Source organism: Enhydra lutris, unplaced genomic scaffold (assembly GCF_002288905.1).
Source record: "Enhydra lutris kenyoni isolate GAN:26980312 unplaced genomic scaffold, ASM228890v2 scaffoldscaffold49, whole genome shotgun sequence".
NCBI classification, from domain to species: domain Eukaryota; kingdom Metazoa; phylum Chordata; class Mammalia; order Carnivora; family Mustelidae; genus Enhydra; species Enhydra lutris.
Genome location: NW_019154133.1, coordinates 13,159,740 through 13,173,802, shown reverse-complemented (window position 1 = coordinate 13,173,802; position 14,063 = coordinate 13,159,740). Strand labels below are relative to the sequence as shown.

General features: G+C 39.8%; 1 protein-coding gene across 4 annotated transcripts in view; it reads right to left on the bottom strand.

Annotated features, from left to right (window-relative positions):
- Positions 1–14,063, bottom strand: part of LOC111156801 (solute carrier organic anion transporter family member 5A1) — a 128,677-nt gene that overhangs the window by 73,986 nt on the left and 40,628 nt on the right. For all 4 annotated transcript variants that reach the window (XR_002641256.1, XM_022517861.1, XM_022517862.1 and 1 more), the window contains exons 2-3: positions 10,203–10,335; positions 4,941–5,158 (exon numbers count right to left, since the gene is read on the bottom strand). Coding sequence is in view for 3 of the 4 variants with exons in the window: in XM_022517861.1 (XP_022373569.1) it covers positions 4,941–5,158; positions 10,203–10,335 (351 nt within the window). In the remaining variant the exon portion in view is untranslated. The remainder of the gene's footprint in view (positions 1–4,940; positions 5,159–10,202; positions 10,336–14,063) is intronic.

Sequence of the window (14,063 nt, the reverse complement as noted above, 5' to 3'; positions counted from 1 at the left end):
TAATTTTTAAAAAGCAAATACTCAGGCCACTGAAGGCTTTCTGACTTGAACACTGTGGGCCAGGGCCCAGCGCTCTGGGTTTTGAGAAGCCCTTGTGGCGCTTCCTAGGTAGCCGAAGTTTGAGAACCACTGTTCTCACAAAATAGGGTTTTATATAAAGGGCAGTGAGCATGCTCCTATGGCAAATACGGGGAGTTCAAGCAAGAGGTCAATAAAAGCTGCAAACATAAAACTAAACTGTAGTTCAGCAAGGGAGCAAAGGCAATGTGCAGTGGAACTAAGACAGCACGGACCAAGCACCTGGCCTTGGCGATCCCTCTTTGCTGAGTCAAGGATTGACCCCAACACATTCCACACTATACCAGTTTTAAAATACCCAGCAAAGGGCCCCATGCAATAGTTCAGGATATTCCCGGGCAACTCAAATTTGGAATTTATTCCTTCTGTCCTTCTCAGCAAGCTCTTTCCACATTACCTGAGGTTGAAATCCTGAAACCACCTTTGATACCTACCTCCCCATTATCCCATCAGTGGCTATATCCTACAGACACAACCTTTCCTTCCTCAATAATTCATGCATCAAATATTGACTATCTATAAGGTGGTATAAATTCATCAAGGAACACGGTGAACATGGGACACTTGCCTCCATGAGGTCTACTTTCTCACTGTGGAGACAACAATAAGATAAAGAAAATATATGGTATGTTAGATAGCAATATACTAAGGAGAAAAATAGAGAAGGGCAGGAGATATGGTACTTTGGAGAGGGGCACCTGGGTGGTTCAGTGTCTGCCTTCGGCTCAGGTTATGATCCCAGGGTCCTGGGATCGAGCCCCCTGTCGGGCTCCCTGTTTAGCGGGGAGTCTGCTTCTCCCTCTCCCTCTGCCCTTCCCCCTGCTCGTATTCTCTCTCTCTCTCTCTCTCTGTCTCTCTGAAATAAATAAAATCTTTAAAAAAAAAAAAAAAGGCTTTGGAGGAAGTTGGAGATTTTTTAATAGGGCAGCCAAGCAAGGCCTCCCTGAGAAGGGACTCTGAGTAATATCCTGCAGGAAGTGAGGGGATCTGGGGAACCGCATTCCCAGCAGAGGAATAGCAAATGCCAAGGCCATGAGGTGAGAGTACGCCTACAGGTTTGAGGACCAGCAATAAGCCCAATGTGGCTGAAGTGGACTAAACAGAAGGAGCTGCAAGAGGGAGATGGGGTTGAACAGATAAGCAGGGACCAGATGCTACCCCTAGGAGGTCATACAGGAAAGAGACTTTTCTCTGAGTGAGACAAGAGACCATAAAAGCTGTGAGCAGAGGAGTGGCATTTTAAGAAGATCCTTCTGGCTGCAGAGTTGAAAACAACCCAGAGGGACACCGATAGAAGTAGGGAGCCTAGTTTCACAGACTACTGTCCTCTCCTTGTGTGCCAGTCAAAACCATCATTGCCTCTCAATGGGACTCTGCACAGCTTTCTACCTGGGCCCCCTCCTCCCTTCCTACCCCTCTCTAAAAGGAGTGTGGCCAAATGCCTGCTCAAACCTCCCCACTGCCTTCTAGGCACAGAGTCAGTTAAAAGCTCCTAGAACTCAAGCTCTCTATGCACAATGTGGCCCTGCTTTAACTGTCCAACCTCTTCTCCTAGGCCTCTCCACACCAACCACAATACACCTGCTCAGCGTTCTCAAATACATCTACACAGCCTGACCTTGCCTTTGCTCTCTAACTGGAACTGTCCCTCCTCCACCTACTGAAACTTTCCAAGTCTGCCAAGGTTCTCCACAAATCCCACCTCCTCCATGAAACCTCTTTTGACCCCTAAACTCGATGTGCCCTTGACTGCCATTGAACGTCACACTGTTGCATCTGTCCTTGTTTATGGTCTTTCCATCTGTGCTCGTCCTGTCTCCCTCCATGGACTACAAGCTCCCTGAGGGCAAACCATGGCTCACTCATCTTCATCTCCACCAGAGTATAAAGTAGCTCTTCTACAGAGTGACCAGTCATCAAATTAAATGATGACAACACAAACACAATCCAAAATTCCATAACTTCAAGTGGCCTATTTAAATCAGTTCATCCTCTCTGAGTAACTATTTTGTTCAGTTAGGATTATAAACATATTGCAGTCTAACACAGACAAAAGTCTAGCAGAGAAAAATCTGTTACATTTTATGCTAACTAGTCATGCTAAGCAGCTAAAAGATTAAAAGTGGACACAAAAATAAAATGTTTCTTATGATTAACTGCCACCAAAAGTTTTCTATTTAGGAAGATACCCAGCTAAATTTGGAAGACTTTAAAATGCTGGACCTCAAACCTCAGGAAAATTGATCCAGTTAAATATTTTAAAGGTTTATTTTTATTGGTAAGATTTGATGCAATCAATGCTAATCTCTTTATGGAAAGGTGATTCAGACCCACTAAAAATTCTACTTTCTCCTTTGTGGTGTTTTAAAACAGTCTTATTCCTGCATAATTTATAATAAGAATCTAGAAACACTGAGTCAGATTTTCCCAATGTCTATCATTAAAATGTGGAGGCAGAGAGTGGATTTGCATGGCCCAAATCATTTTTTCAAGGAAGTATGACTTATTAACTTAGATATTCTGCCACCTCCTCTCTGAAGAAGCTAATTTCAAATATGAAATAAAGACTTAGAAGAGCCCTCCTCCAGAAAGCAGGACAAGGGAAAAAAGGATCTGAGAATCAAACTCAGCTTTAATTCAAAATGAAATCTTAGCAACCATTCTTTAATTCAAGGCCTTACTGGTGAATCTCAATTTTGTAATAAAAAGTTATGTCAACAGTTGAATAACTCCCAGAGATTTAATTTATCCTTTTGAAAACCAGATTAAATACTAGACTGTCATTTCCTATAGGTGATAGGTATTATATATTCTGGAGGAAATCAATAAGTATAAGATAAATATGAATTAATTTTAAATAGTCTAATTGAATATTGTTTCTACATCATCAACATCATTTGAATCATTTCCAACAAAACATTTGCACTATATACTCCGATTAAAACAGGATTCCTTTCTAACAGGAGAAAGTGGTTCTTGAAATTCCAGACTAGATGCAATTAGAGAATTCAGTGCAAGTGAAAGTAAAAAATGAACCAGCTCTGTGTCCTAATCAGGAGATTTAGAGGCAGAAGTGAGATCAGTCATCACAATGAAGGCATAGGATGAAAAAGTTGAGAATATATCAGAAACACTGACAGGAAAATCAGAAAGGAAACCAACTACCCATCACTGCTAAAAGATTCCTCTTATTCTTTCCTTTAAAAGAAAATATCCTAATCTATTATAATGAGCATTAAAAAAAAGATGGAGAAGAGAAATCCCTAGCAGTACAAGATGATATACAATAAAATAGTATGTAGATTCAATTTGGAAAAACAATCTTAAAATTCCATGATGGCTTTTGAACCCTCGTGCCTAAGTGTGCTTCCTACCACAAGTAGGTCCTGAGTCAAAGATTCAAGTCCACACAGTTTATCAGGGAGGCTCAGCAAACACTGCTTAGGGCGTGCGATACAGGGAATGTAGAAATAGACCTCAGAACTGTCTCATCCATCAAGTGGGGAAGCTGGGGTGTTCATCAGCCAGTGGTTAAGACTGTTGTATGTTAGGGTGAGAGAGTGTTAATTCCTTGGCACTTGATAGCAGCCTCGAGCAGAAGCCAAGAGGTTTCCCAGCCCAGAAAGAAAACTGGACAAAAGGAGACCTTCAGGCAAGGAAGACCTACAGACCCTCAGGCAGGTACCAGTGGTCAGCAGCCCTTCACCCCAAGACAGTAAGATCTCAGAGGTAGACAGGGCATCCATAATACATTAGTAACTTCCTTCTAGGCCTGAAAGATTCCTCTTTGGCTTCAGTGTTTATATAGTCAAAGTGAGATGATAATGTGCCTAGGTAAATTTTACTTAAAACAACCCTGACTGATGTAAGCAGTTGATAAATATTATGCTTCAGAATTTCAAAAAAAAAAAAAAAAAATCAATTCAGGGAATTTAGGAAATAGGCTGAAATTAATGGGAGCATAGCATTATAGGCTTCTTGCATTAGACAGACTTACTGTCACTCAACAGATATATTGAACACAGAACAAATATTGCCTGGTTATAATTGAATTGCTTAGGTTTGAGATTGCCTAACCTAGTTTTAATAAAGTCCTTGTTTTTTGTTTGTTTTTCATTTTATTTTATTTTATTTCTTTTCAGTGTTCCAGAATTCATTGTTTATGAGACAAATAAAAATGAAAAAGTAGACAAGTACACATTACTGAAACTTTCTAGATGTTTAGAGGCCCATTCCTTGGCTACTCTTCTCTATGGCCACTGACAAGCCTTTGGCAGAGCCACTGCTGGATGAGACTGATGTCTAGTGGTAGGTTTTTTATTTAGGCAAGGATCTGGCCACACTACCAAACGCACCATGCCTCTGAAACAAATCATTCATCACCGAAGGCAGTATTTTAGAAATCAGACATCTCTCATTACAGTAAATGACATACATAAAAATCTGTATTTTTAGGATCTCAATCAGTACTTCTCAAACAATCTGTAATGAAGAACCATTTTTAAATTAAGATTTCCAGGTTATCATGTACTGATATTTTTGTAAAATATATTAAAAGTGAATTGTAAGAAAACGAGATTTTTTAAATACACAAAATGGAAGTCCAGTTTTTATTATTAATATTATTATTACTAGATTCAGTAGGCATAAAATTACTGTAAATTTCTTGAAAAGATTCTCAACGCTTACTCAAATTCTCAGTACTTATCCTGTCATACACAGGTCAGTAACATTTGGTGGGGTAGCACTGACCGGGGTCCACACTTTGAGTAGCTCTGATCTAAAATACTGTGCACAAGAAAAAATAAAAACAAAACAAAATAAAATACTGTGCACATATTCACTCAAAAGATATACGTTACCTCTGACATTCTTTCCAAATCCCATAGAAGAAACTTTTTTGTCCACTTGTTCACTATTGTTTGATTTCTCCTTCATAACGTCATCGTCACTAACAACATCAGCAGAAAATTTTTTCTTTTTCTTTTTCTTGTGTCGAGGAGGAAGCTTTTTTGGAAAAGTAAACATTGGGAATATCACAAGAAACATTGCAATGGCGCAAAGGAGGAATCCACTCCACCTAAAAAATCGGGAAACGTGAGCAGCATTTATGGCTTTTGCATTAGGTATGAAAACAAATTTGCAAAGTAGAAGCTCATGGTAATAAAATTCTCCAGGGAAAACTTTTGTAAAGCAAGGCAATGGTAAAGCAGTAGGACGTCGGACAAACTAAGAAAACATAGGACTCCTCCCTATGTTATAAATGAGATACCCTCCCGAAAATTATACCAGTACCATAGTGAACATTGTAATTAGCCACCTGACTAGAATTTTACTGAAATATTTGTTAGCTCTGCTATAATGTGCATTTCATAATAAATCAAAAAATAAACAACTCATAACCATACAACAGAAAAATAATATAGACCCTATAGCATGCTTTGCAGACCAAAATAAACATATTTTTCTTAGAAGCAAACAATTCATATCTCATGTGAAATGTATTTTAAATTGTTAATGGCATTCAAATATTTTTCTGCAAGCACTTAGGAATATTTTGACCCTCTTAGCTAGCTAGTCCTTACAACACTTAACCATGAGGGCCACCAAAGACGTTTATATTTGATTGTTGCCTTCCAGAACTTACAACCTACTTGTAAGGGAGCTAAAAATACAAGAAACAATCCAAGAAACACAAGCATGTATACAATTAAGTGTCAGATCATGTGGTACAGACTGTGAATGCTATAAAAGTTCAGGTAAAGGAAATGGGTGTCAGAAAACTTCCTGGGAGAAGCAGACCGTGAGCTCTGCTGAACTGAGAGTCTGTCTTTGAACCCATCTGTGGTTGCCAAGCTGCAGAGACTAAGAAGCAAATACAGAGAGTAGTACTCAAATTCTAGTCCTGCGTTAGAGCCATGTGTTAAGGCCTTGGGCTTCTTGCCTGTCTAATTCCTCAAGGGCAATCTCTCAGTCCCCTTTCAGTCCTCTCTTAGCAAGGAGAGGCCCCTGATCCCACAGAACAGCATTGCCACTTTCTTACTAGGACTCCTCAGCTCTCATCTCTGTCCTTCAAGCTTGCAAGTTCTTGATGCTCAGACTCTGTCCTCTGTCTCAGCACATTCCCATCAGTTGTAACCTGAACGCAAGCAGCATTCTAAGCATCAATGTCAAATTCAACCCATTAGGAATACAGATCAATTGCAAAGTGAAAATTCATTTTTTAAAAAATAGTGATCCTATTAAAGTACCATTATCAGCTGTTAAAGGTCACAGTTTCACTGACAGAATAATTTCATGAACCAGTCATTAATAATCCAGTGTGCTATTTTCAAAGATACTTAGAGTTATATCAAATAAAGATTTTTAAACAACTGGAGGAAAAGGGCTTTATTTTGAGAAGATTGCTAGGGGCAGACTTCTAGCAATTTTAATTATTCAGTATTATAACCAAGAACCCAGTGACTGAATAAATAAACTGAATGAGATAGATTTAAAAAAAAAAATTCTTTAAATGTCTGCAGAGAAAATAGCTATGACCATATCTGGCCCCTGTAGTACTTGGCTGCTTATGGGGCCTTTACTAATAAACTACCCCTGCTAGTCTACCACCTTTGAATCCCTTTTTATAATTCTGCATTCAAGGCCCTTGGACTCTTTCAGTTCCCAAAGCAGAACAGGACAAACAGCACAATATAGGGGACAGTTCTTGAGCTGTGGCTTCAGACAAATGTGGGCTTTTTTTGTCTTGTCTTCATGACTTACTGGCTGTAAGATCCTGGGGAAATTATTATTTCACTTTCGCAAACCAATCTTCTCATCGGAAAGGGGAATAATGTGAACTGCTTTTTGGAGTCATCAAAATTAATAAGACAATGTATATAACAGACCTCAACAAATACCTGCCCCCAAATCAACAATCACTTCATGGTAGCTAGTTTTGGGTTTGTTTTTTTGTGGATCTGTACTCAGCCCCACCCCCGCACCTCCACTCAGAGCCATTGACTTAAAATTAGATGCAAACATTAAAGATACACTTATATAGGCCAGAATAAGAGTAAATAACAGAAGGAGGGGAGGAATTATAGAAAATAAACAAAAATAATATAAAAATAGTATAAAAGTTTGGGGGTTTTTCAAAGCCGAGCAAACTGGCCCACACTCTTCAATGGTCTTCAGCAGCATTGACAATGATAACAATGATGAGGCCAAAAAGACCATGAGAGAAGCTGAGGAAGACAGGAAGAGCCTGGGTGGCTCAATGGGTTAAGTGTCTGCCTTCTGCCTAGGTCCTGGTCCTAGGGTCCGGGGATCAAGTCCCGAGTCAGGCTAGGCTCCCCACTCAGCAGGGAGTCTACTTCTCCCTCTGCCTCACCCCTCCCCACTCTTGTGCGTGCACTGTCTCTCTCAAATAAATAAATAAAAATCTTAAAAAAAAAAAAAAAAAGAAAGAAAGAAAAGAAAGTGTGAGTTATATGTTAGGAAAAGACCCGTCAGTAAGAGCTAAAATTGAAAAACCAGGGTCCCTAAGTCCCTTTTCCAAACCACCCCTCAGAGTCTATGCACAAAGTAGGGCCAGTTAAGTATACTGACTAAGAGCTTCGCCTGTACTCGGTTTCTTATCCCAGCTCTCACTGCCTCTGAGGCTTTGGGCAAGTTATTCAAATCACAGGGCATCAATTTCCTCATCTGTAAAATGGAACATTATTGAGTACATATCGTTGTTATATATGCAGGCTTAAGCATATGAAGCTGAAATAAAAATGTTTGTGAAGCTCTTAGTAGAATGCTTGACACATAGTAAGTACCCAATAAACGTTAGCATTATTCATTCTTTCCTTCAATCTTTCAGCACATGTTAATGAAAAAATCCATCATTACTGCTAGGCATTGGATTAAATAGCATTGCATCAAATAACTCTGTGTTTGGTCAAGGTAGAAGTTTGTTACAAACAGACCTGCTCAATAAATAAAATTCAATTTTTAATATTAGAACATTAAAATAAATACAAGTTCCTGAACATGGATTAAATTCAAAGGACTTAATAATAGCTAGCACATACTAGGTAGCAAGAACTATTTAAAGCCCCACCTATATAGACTCATTTATTCCTCACAACAACCCTATGAAGTAGATGCTGTAATTACTTCCATTTTATGGATTCTTTTCAAACCAACAACTGAGGCACAGAGAAGTTAAGTAACTTACCTCAGGGTCACACAGCTATTAGGTGGCAGACAGAGACTTAAACCCTGGACGGTATGGTTTTGGGGTCTGTACTCTTAACGCTACTTTGTTACCAATTAGATCGATGTCTAGAAAATTTTTAAAAGTCAGCATAAAATACTTGTAAGCCTAAAGCTCCTTTCTCCTTCCTTCTCCCTGCCCCCAATCTGGTCCTCCTCCCCTTTCTCCCTCCCTCTAGATGTTCCCTTATTGCCATGTTCTTTTCATGGACTCCTATATAGAACACAAAATGTACACCAAATGTTCATATACATACTGTCTTTTCTATTGTTTTGTCTAATCTCCTTTTTGAGAATTAAAAAAATCCTTACTCTGATTTATTTCAGAACTACAAAGAAAACAGTAGTTGAGGCCAAAAATTTCACTATTAGTCAAGAACTTAAAACTCCTGTGTTATTCCCCTAACGCTGACAAGGGAACTTCCTTCTGTACGATTGGAAAATTCTACAAGCCCAGGTTCATCTAGATATCAGCACATCCATCCTCAAAGAGCAAGACTTATAAAAATAAGGAGCATTATGTAATTTAATTAATATTTCTTAACTGCTTTGAAAACAGAGAGCCTTAAGCATTATTCCCACGTATTTCCGAGTTATAAGGCTATTTTATAATGAAATGCAGAGATAACACAAGTGCTCTAAGAAACTCCTTTGAGGGTGATCAGTTGACACCAATTTCTACTACTGAACTATTCTCTTTGCTATAAGACGAACATGTCTTATCAATGTATACCTATCACTAATCCGTGTTAAATGAATTCAGGAAGCCAATACTTGTCGGTTAGTGCTTGCTATCATGAAGAAATAATTCACGTTCAAGTCGAGGATTATGAGGAACTGAAACACAGCCCTGGCTATGAGGATAAATAACATAACATCCAAAGTTGGAGTTCTCATTCTAAGTCCCCAAAATTACTTGTTTAGCAAGACAATTAAGGGCTAGCAAGTGAGAGAACAGCTAAATCTCCAGCACTCTGTTGGAAAAACAATTACCAAGTGAAAAGATTCACTAAGAGTGTGACAGTGGAAAAGGAGGGGGGGGAGGGTGTTTGCCGGAGTTTTGGGCCTTCGGGGAGGGCTGACAAAGTAGAAATGCAGATATAATAAGGAAGTGGGAGAAAATATTTTTTTAAAGGCACAGAAAAGATAACGAAAGCTAGGACTCAAGTTCACAGGAAAGCCCCAACACAGCCACCTTCTACTCCTGCACTCTGCTATTTATAGCAAAAAGCGCCTCAACCCTAAAGAAGGCTGGTTAAGCTGATGTTCCCAAGCCCTTGGCATTAGTTTTTCCGTTGCTGCTATAACAAACTACCCCACATTTAGTGGCTTCAAACGACACAAATGTGTTATCTTCCAGCGCTGGAGGTCAGAAGTCTCATGTGGGTTGGCAAGACCGCCTTCCTTCTAGCCTATTTTTCTAGGGTTTCCTAGATCCTAGAGTCCCGAGTGTGTTTCTTGGTTCATGATACCTTCCCCCATATACAAAGAATGTCGCTTCAACCTCTGCTTCAATCACCATATCTCTTTCTTACTCTGACCCTCCTATCTCCCTGTTTCCCTAATAGGGACTCTTGTGATTATACAGGGCCCATTCCCCTCTGACATCAGGAAAACCTTCCTATCTCGAGATCCCTAGCTTAATCACATCTGCAAAGTCTCCTTTGCCATGTAAGCCAACACATTCATAGGTTCTGGGATTAGGACAGATAGATACCTCTGGAAGATTACTATTCTGCCCTCCACTCCCTTCTAGGCGACTTTTAGCTGGTTTTCATATTCCCATGGGGGAAATTTTTATTTTAACTATAGGGATACTATGACTTGAACTATCATTAATAACAAATGAAATGAAAAATTTAGTAAACAATTCTTACCAGTTTCCAATGAAACGAGGGTCATTCTGGTCAAGGTTAACAGGATTTCTGGGATCGACATAAAAACCAATAAGAAGTCCACCTAGTAAATATCCCAAGGCAGGACCAAGTGCTCCCATGACGTACATGATGGCTGAGAAGACAGAAGGGGAAGCATGAAATGCAAAAATGTTACTTAAGTCTCAAGAGTTGTCTAATTTCAGTCATACCACATATATATGTCACAGTTAAACCCAGGTAACAGCATCCAAAACCAGAGCACTTCAGCGATGTGTTTATATTTATATTTGGGTTTCAAATCATGCCCTTTATTTAGCCGCTACCTGTTGTCCTTTTAGAACGTCAGAATTATCTTTGGACAGCTTTTCAGTTGCTTTTGTTTTTGTTTTTTAATGTAAGTGCTCAGACCCTACCCCAGACCCACTAAATTTGAATTTTTGAAATTTGAATAAATTTGAATAAATTTGAATTTTTGAAAGTGCCAGTCAATGCGCAGTCAGTGGATAACCCAGAGAAGATAAAAGGCCATCTCAAGATTGAAAAATCAATAATTTGGCTCAGTGGGTGAAAGCCTCTCCCTTCAGCTCAGGTCATGATCTCAGGGTCCTGGGATCAAGCCGTCGGGCTCTCTGCTCAGCGGGGAGCCTGCTTCCCTTCCTCTCTCTGTACCTGACTCTCTGCCTGCTTGTGATCTCTGTCAAATAAATAAAATCTTTAAAAAAAAAAAAAAAGGTCATCTCAAGATAAGAAAAAGAGAAAAAGTAGATGTAACCTGTCACAGTTGGAAGATTCCAACAGCATGAAGGAACTCAAGGCCAGATTCTGCCATGAAGCTGGATTTAACTGAGTTGGCAAAGATGCTTAAGCACCTCAAATCATGAATATTTTTCAAATCACCACTTCAGTATCAAAGAAGAGCTCACAATGCATTTGGTGTATTGCTAATTGAGGAATCTTACTTAAAGATTAATAAATCTCCTTAAATGGCAGCAATGAAAAGATCCAAATAGTTAGCACCAACCCACAGCTGAATTAGAAAATAATTTTTTTATGACCAAAGCAAGAGAGGAAGGGGTTGGTTGTGTCAGTAGATCAGAAAGTGTCATTCTACTAAAAAAAAAAAAATTGGCCATCCAAAATGGGCATGTGGCAAAAAATAACAATAAATTCACTGTCATTCCTTTATACTGTTTTCACTGCTGTGATTTCAAATGAAAGAATAATTTTGTCAAATTTTAAATTTTGAGGTAGGATATGAAATTCCTTGGAAGTCAGAGAAAAATCTGGAGTGTGGCTAACACTCCAAACTTACTTTTTTCCCCCCCTATTAAAACTTACTTATTTGGAGAGAAATCTATAAACACTGTTAAGATGTTCTGTGTTTAAGGCAGGCTGAACTCCCGTGTAACTTCTCATTTCTACTGCCATCATGCATTTAAACCACTGAACAAGTAACTGGTTTGCCATACCCTTTAAACAGTACTATATTTACCAAAAAGCAAAGTGAACTAGTCAGAATAGCTTCACCTTAATTTATCTTCTGCACCTCAATAAACTTTGAATAAACTTGTACCTCTTGTTACTTATAACTACAGACAATAATTTAACACCTGTTCTCACTTTTCACACTATTTCAAAAGAGAAAGCACAGTGTTTATTTATCTTACAGAATCATCTGCTTGTGACAATAAGACATTAGGTGCTTCAACTTCTCCATCTGTGTTCGGAAATGGAGAACGGAAGGAAGCAGGGCCACAAGTAATCAGTATTCTTTCAGAAGCACGATTTTTGGCATTCTTTTGGCAGCGTGCTCTCAATAAAATAAAAAGAGAATTTTGATAAACATCATGTTAACCTCTCTGTTTGTAGCCTGAAACAGAACTCAAGAAGAAAAAGTGCTTTTTCAGTCCCAGGTTTTCCATATGCATATGGAGATAAAATTTATGTTTACACCTCCAGGCAAACCAGCACCATTTACAACTTAAAACTGTAATGAGGCCAAAATGTGACATGAATCATCTTCCCAAAATACTTCTTCTGGCATGAAAGAGACTGTCTTACAAACACAGACAGGGAAAAGGGTATTTCCGCCATACTGTTTATGCCTGGGGCACTTGGGTGCAGCATCTTGAAACGCCGAGCAGCAATGTGCGGGATGGGTGCTGGCAAGACCTCACGATGACACAGTGCATGGAAAACCAATTAAGTAACATTCACCCGAAAACCTTAACTACTTTGTAAAGTACAGAGAAAGCTTTCTAAAATGCAGCTACATGATCAGAAGAAAAGTATTTGTAATGTGTAGCACAAACTGAGGCCAACTGAGTCATTCTCATAAATAAGTATATACATAGATCTATATAATTGTACTGTGTGTTATACTATATAGTGTGTCCTAACTATACTACATATGCTATATCTGTGAATCGGCAAATATGGAACACTACAGAGAGAGATAGAGAATAACTTGTTGACATAGTCCCATCTCTAAATAAATCATTCTGGCCACTGAGCTAACATTTATTAATTGATTAACCAATGGCACTCATTCCGAGCTTATTAGAGGAGCAAATTGTTCATGCAGATTCGTATCACTCACTCTCCCCACTCTCCCAGGCTGAAATTCCCAATCTCTTTCTCTCTCTCTCTCTCTCTCTCTCTCACACTCACACACACACACACACACACACACATACATACACATACACACACACGCACTGCCTTAAGAAAGTCTAAACTCCTCCATCTGGAGTTCAAGCGTAGGCCAGGTTGGCCTCCTGCTTCCACTTCAATCTTAAAACCTACTGCCTGCACTCAGGGCTCCACACAGACTAACTCTCAAACAGGCCTGGACAGAGCCACCTCCCTTTCCTTGAGGACCCATAGTGCCCCCAGGTCTTCCTGTATGTGTGTGAATGCTGCCCCTTCTTCAAGGCCCAACCAAGTCCAGCACTGCCCATCCTACCCTGAGTGGTCTCTGTCTCCTCAGAATCCCTGATCATCTACTCCAGTGGCCTCCACCCCTTTTCATCATGCATCCCTATCAGAAAAAGGTTTTAAATATTTACCCACAGTGTCCTTTTCTATATGAATCATGTGTATTTACCACCAGCCTCATTCTCACAGCTCACACCTAATATATCAGTAAACCCTGCTGCTTCTACCATCAAATCATATCCAATAAGCAGCTCCTTCTCCATGACTCTATCTTGACCCAAGCCACCAAGGTTGCTCATCTGGAAGACTGCTCCAGGCCTTCCAACCCATATCCCTGCTTCTGCCCTTCCTTCCCTACAACCCATTTTCTAACACGGCAGCTCTAACAATCCTCTAGAAACTTGAGCCACATCATGTCACTTCTTGGCTCACACCTTCCAGTGGCTTCCCACCTCACGCACAATAAAAGCCCAAATCCTTTTATGTGGCTACAAGGACCTGCCCTCAGACTGGCCTCACCCACTATCATCTCTCTGCTCCTCCTCCTATCCTTTTCCTTGTTCACTCAGCTCCAGTCAAACTGACCTTCTCCCTCTTCTTCACCCTGCCAGGCACTTTCCCACCTGAGGGTGTTAGCACTTGCTCGGCGTGGGTGTGGGTGTGAGCGTGTAAAGCTCTCCCCTCGGGTAGCCTCATGGTGCACTCCCTTACTTCCTCCAGGTAGTTATTCAAACTGTCCCTTCTCACTGCAGCCTTGTTGGCCATCCTACCTAAAAATTTGAAACTTTGCCCCCAACTCTTCCCACTCTTTCTCTGCTTTCTTTTTCTCCTTAGTGCATGTTGGCACCCAACACACTCTACATTTCCTTTGTTCCTCTTGTGTACCGTCTGTCCTCCTCAACAAGAACATAAGCTCCAGGAGGA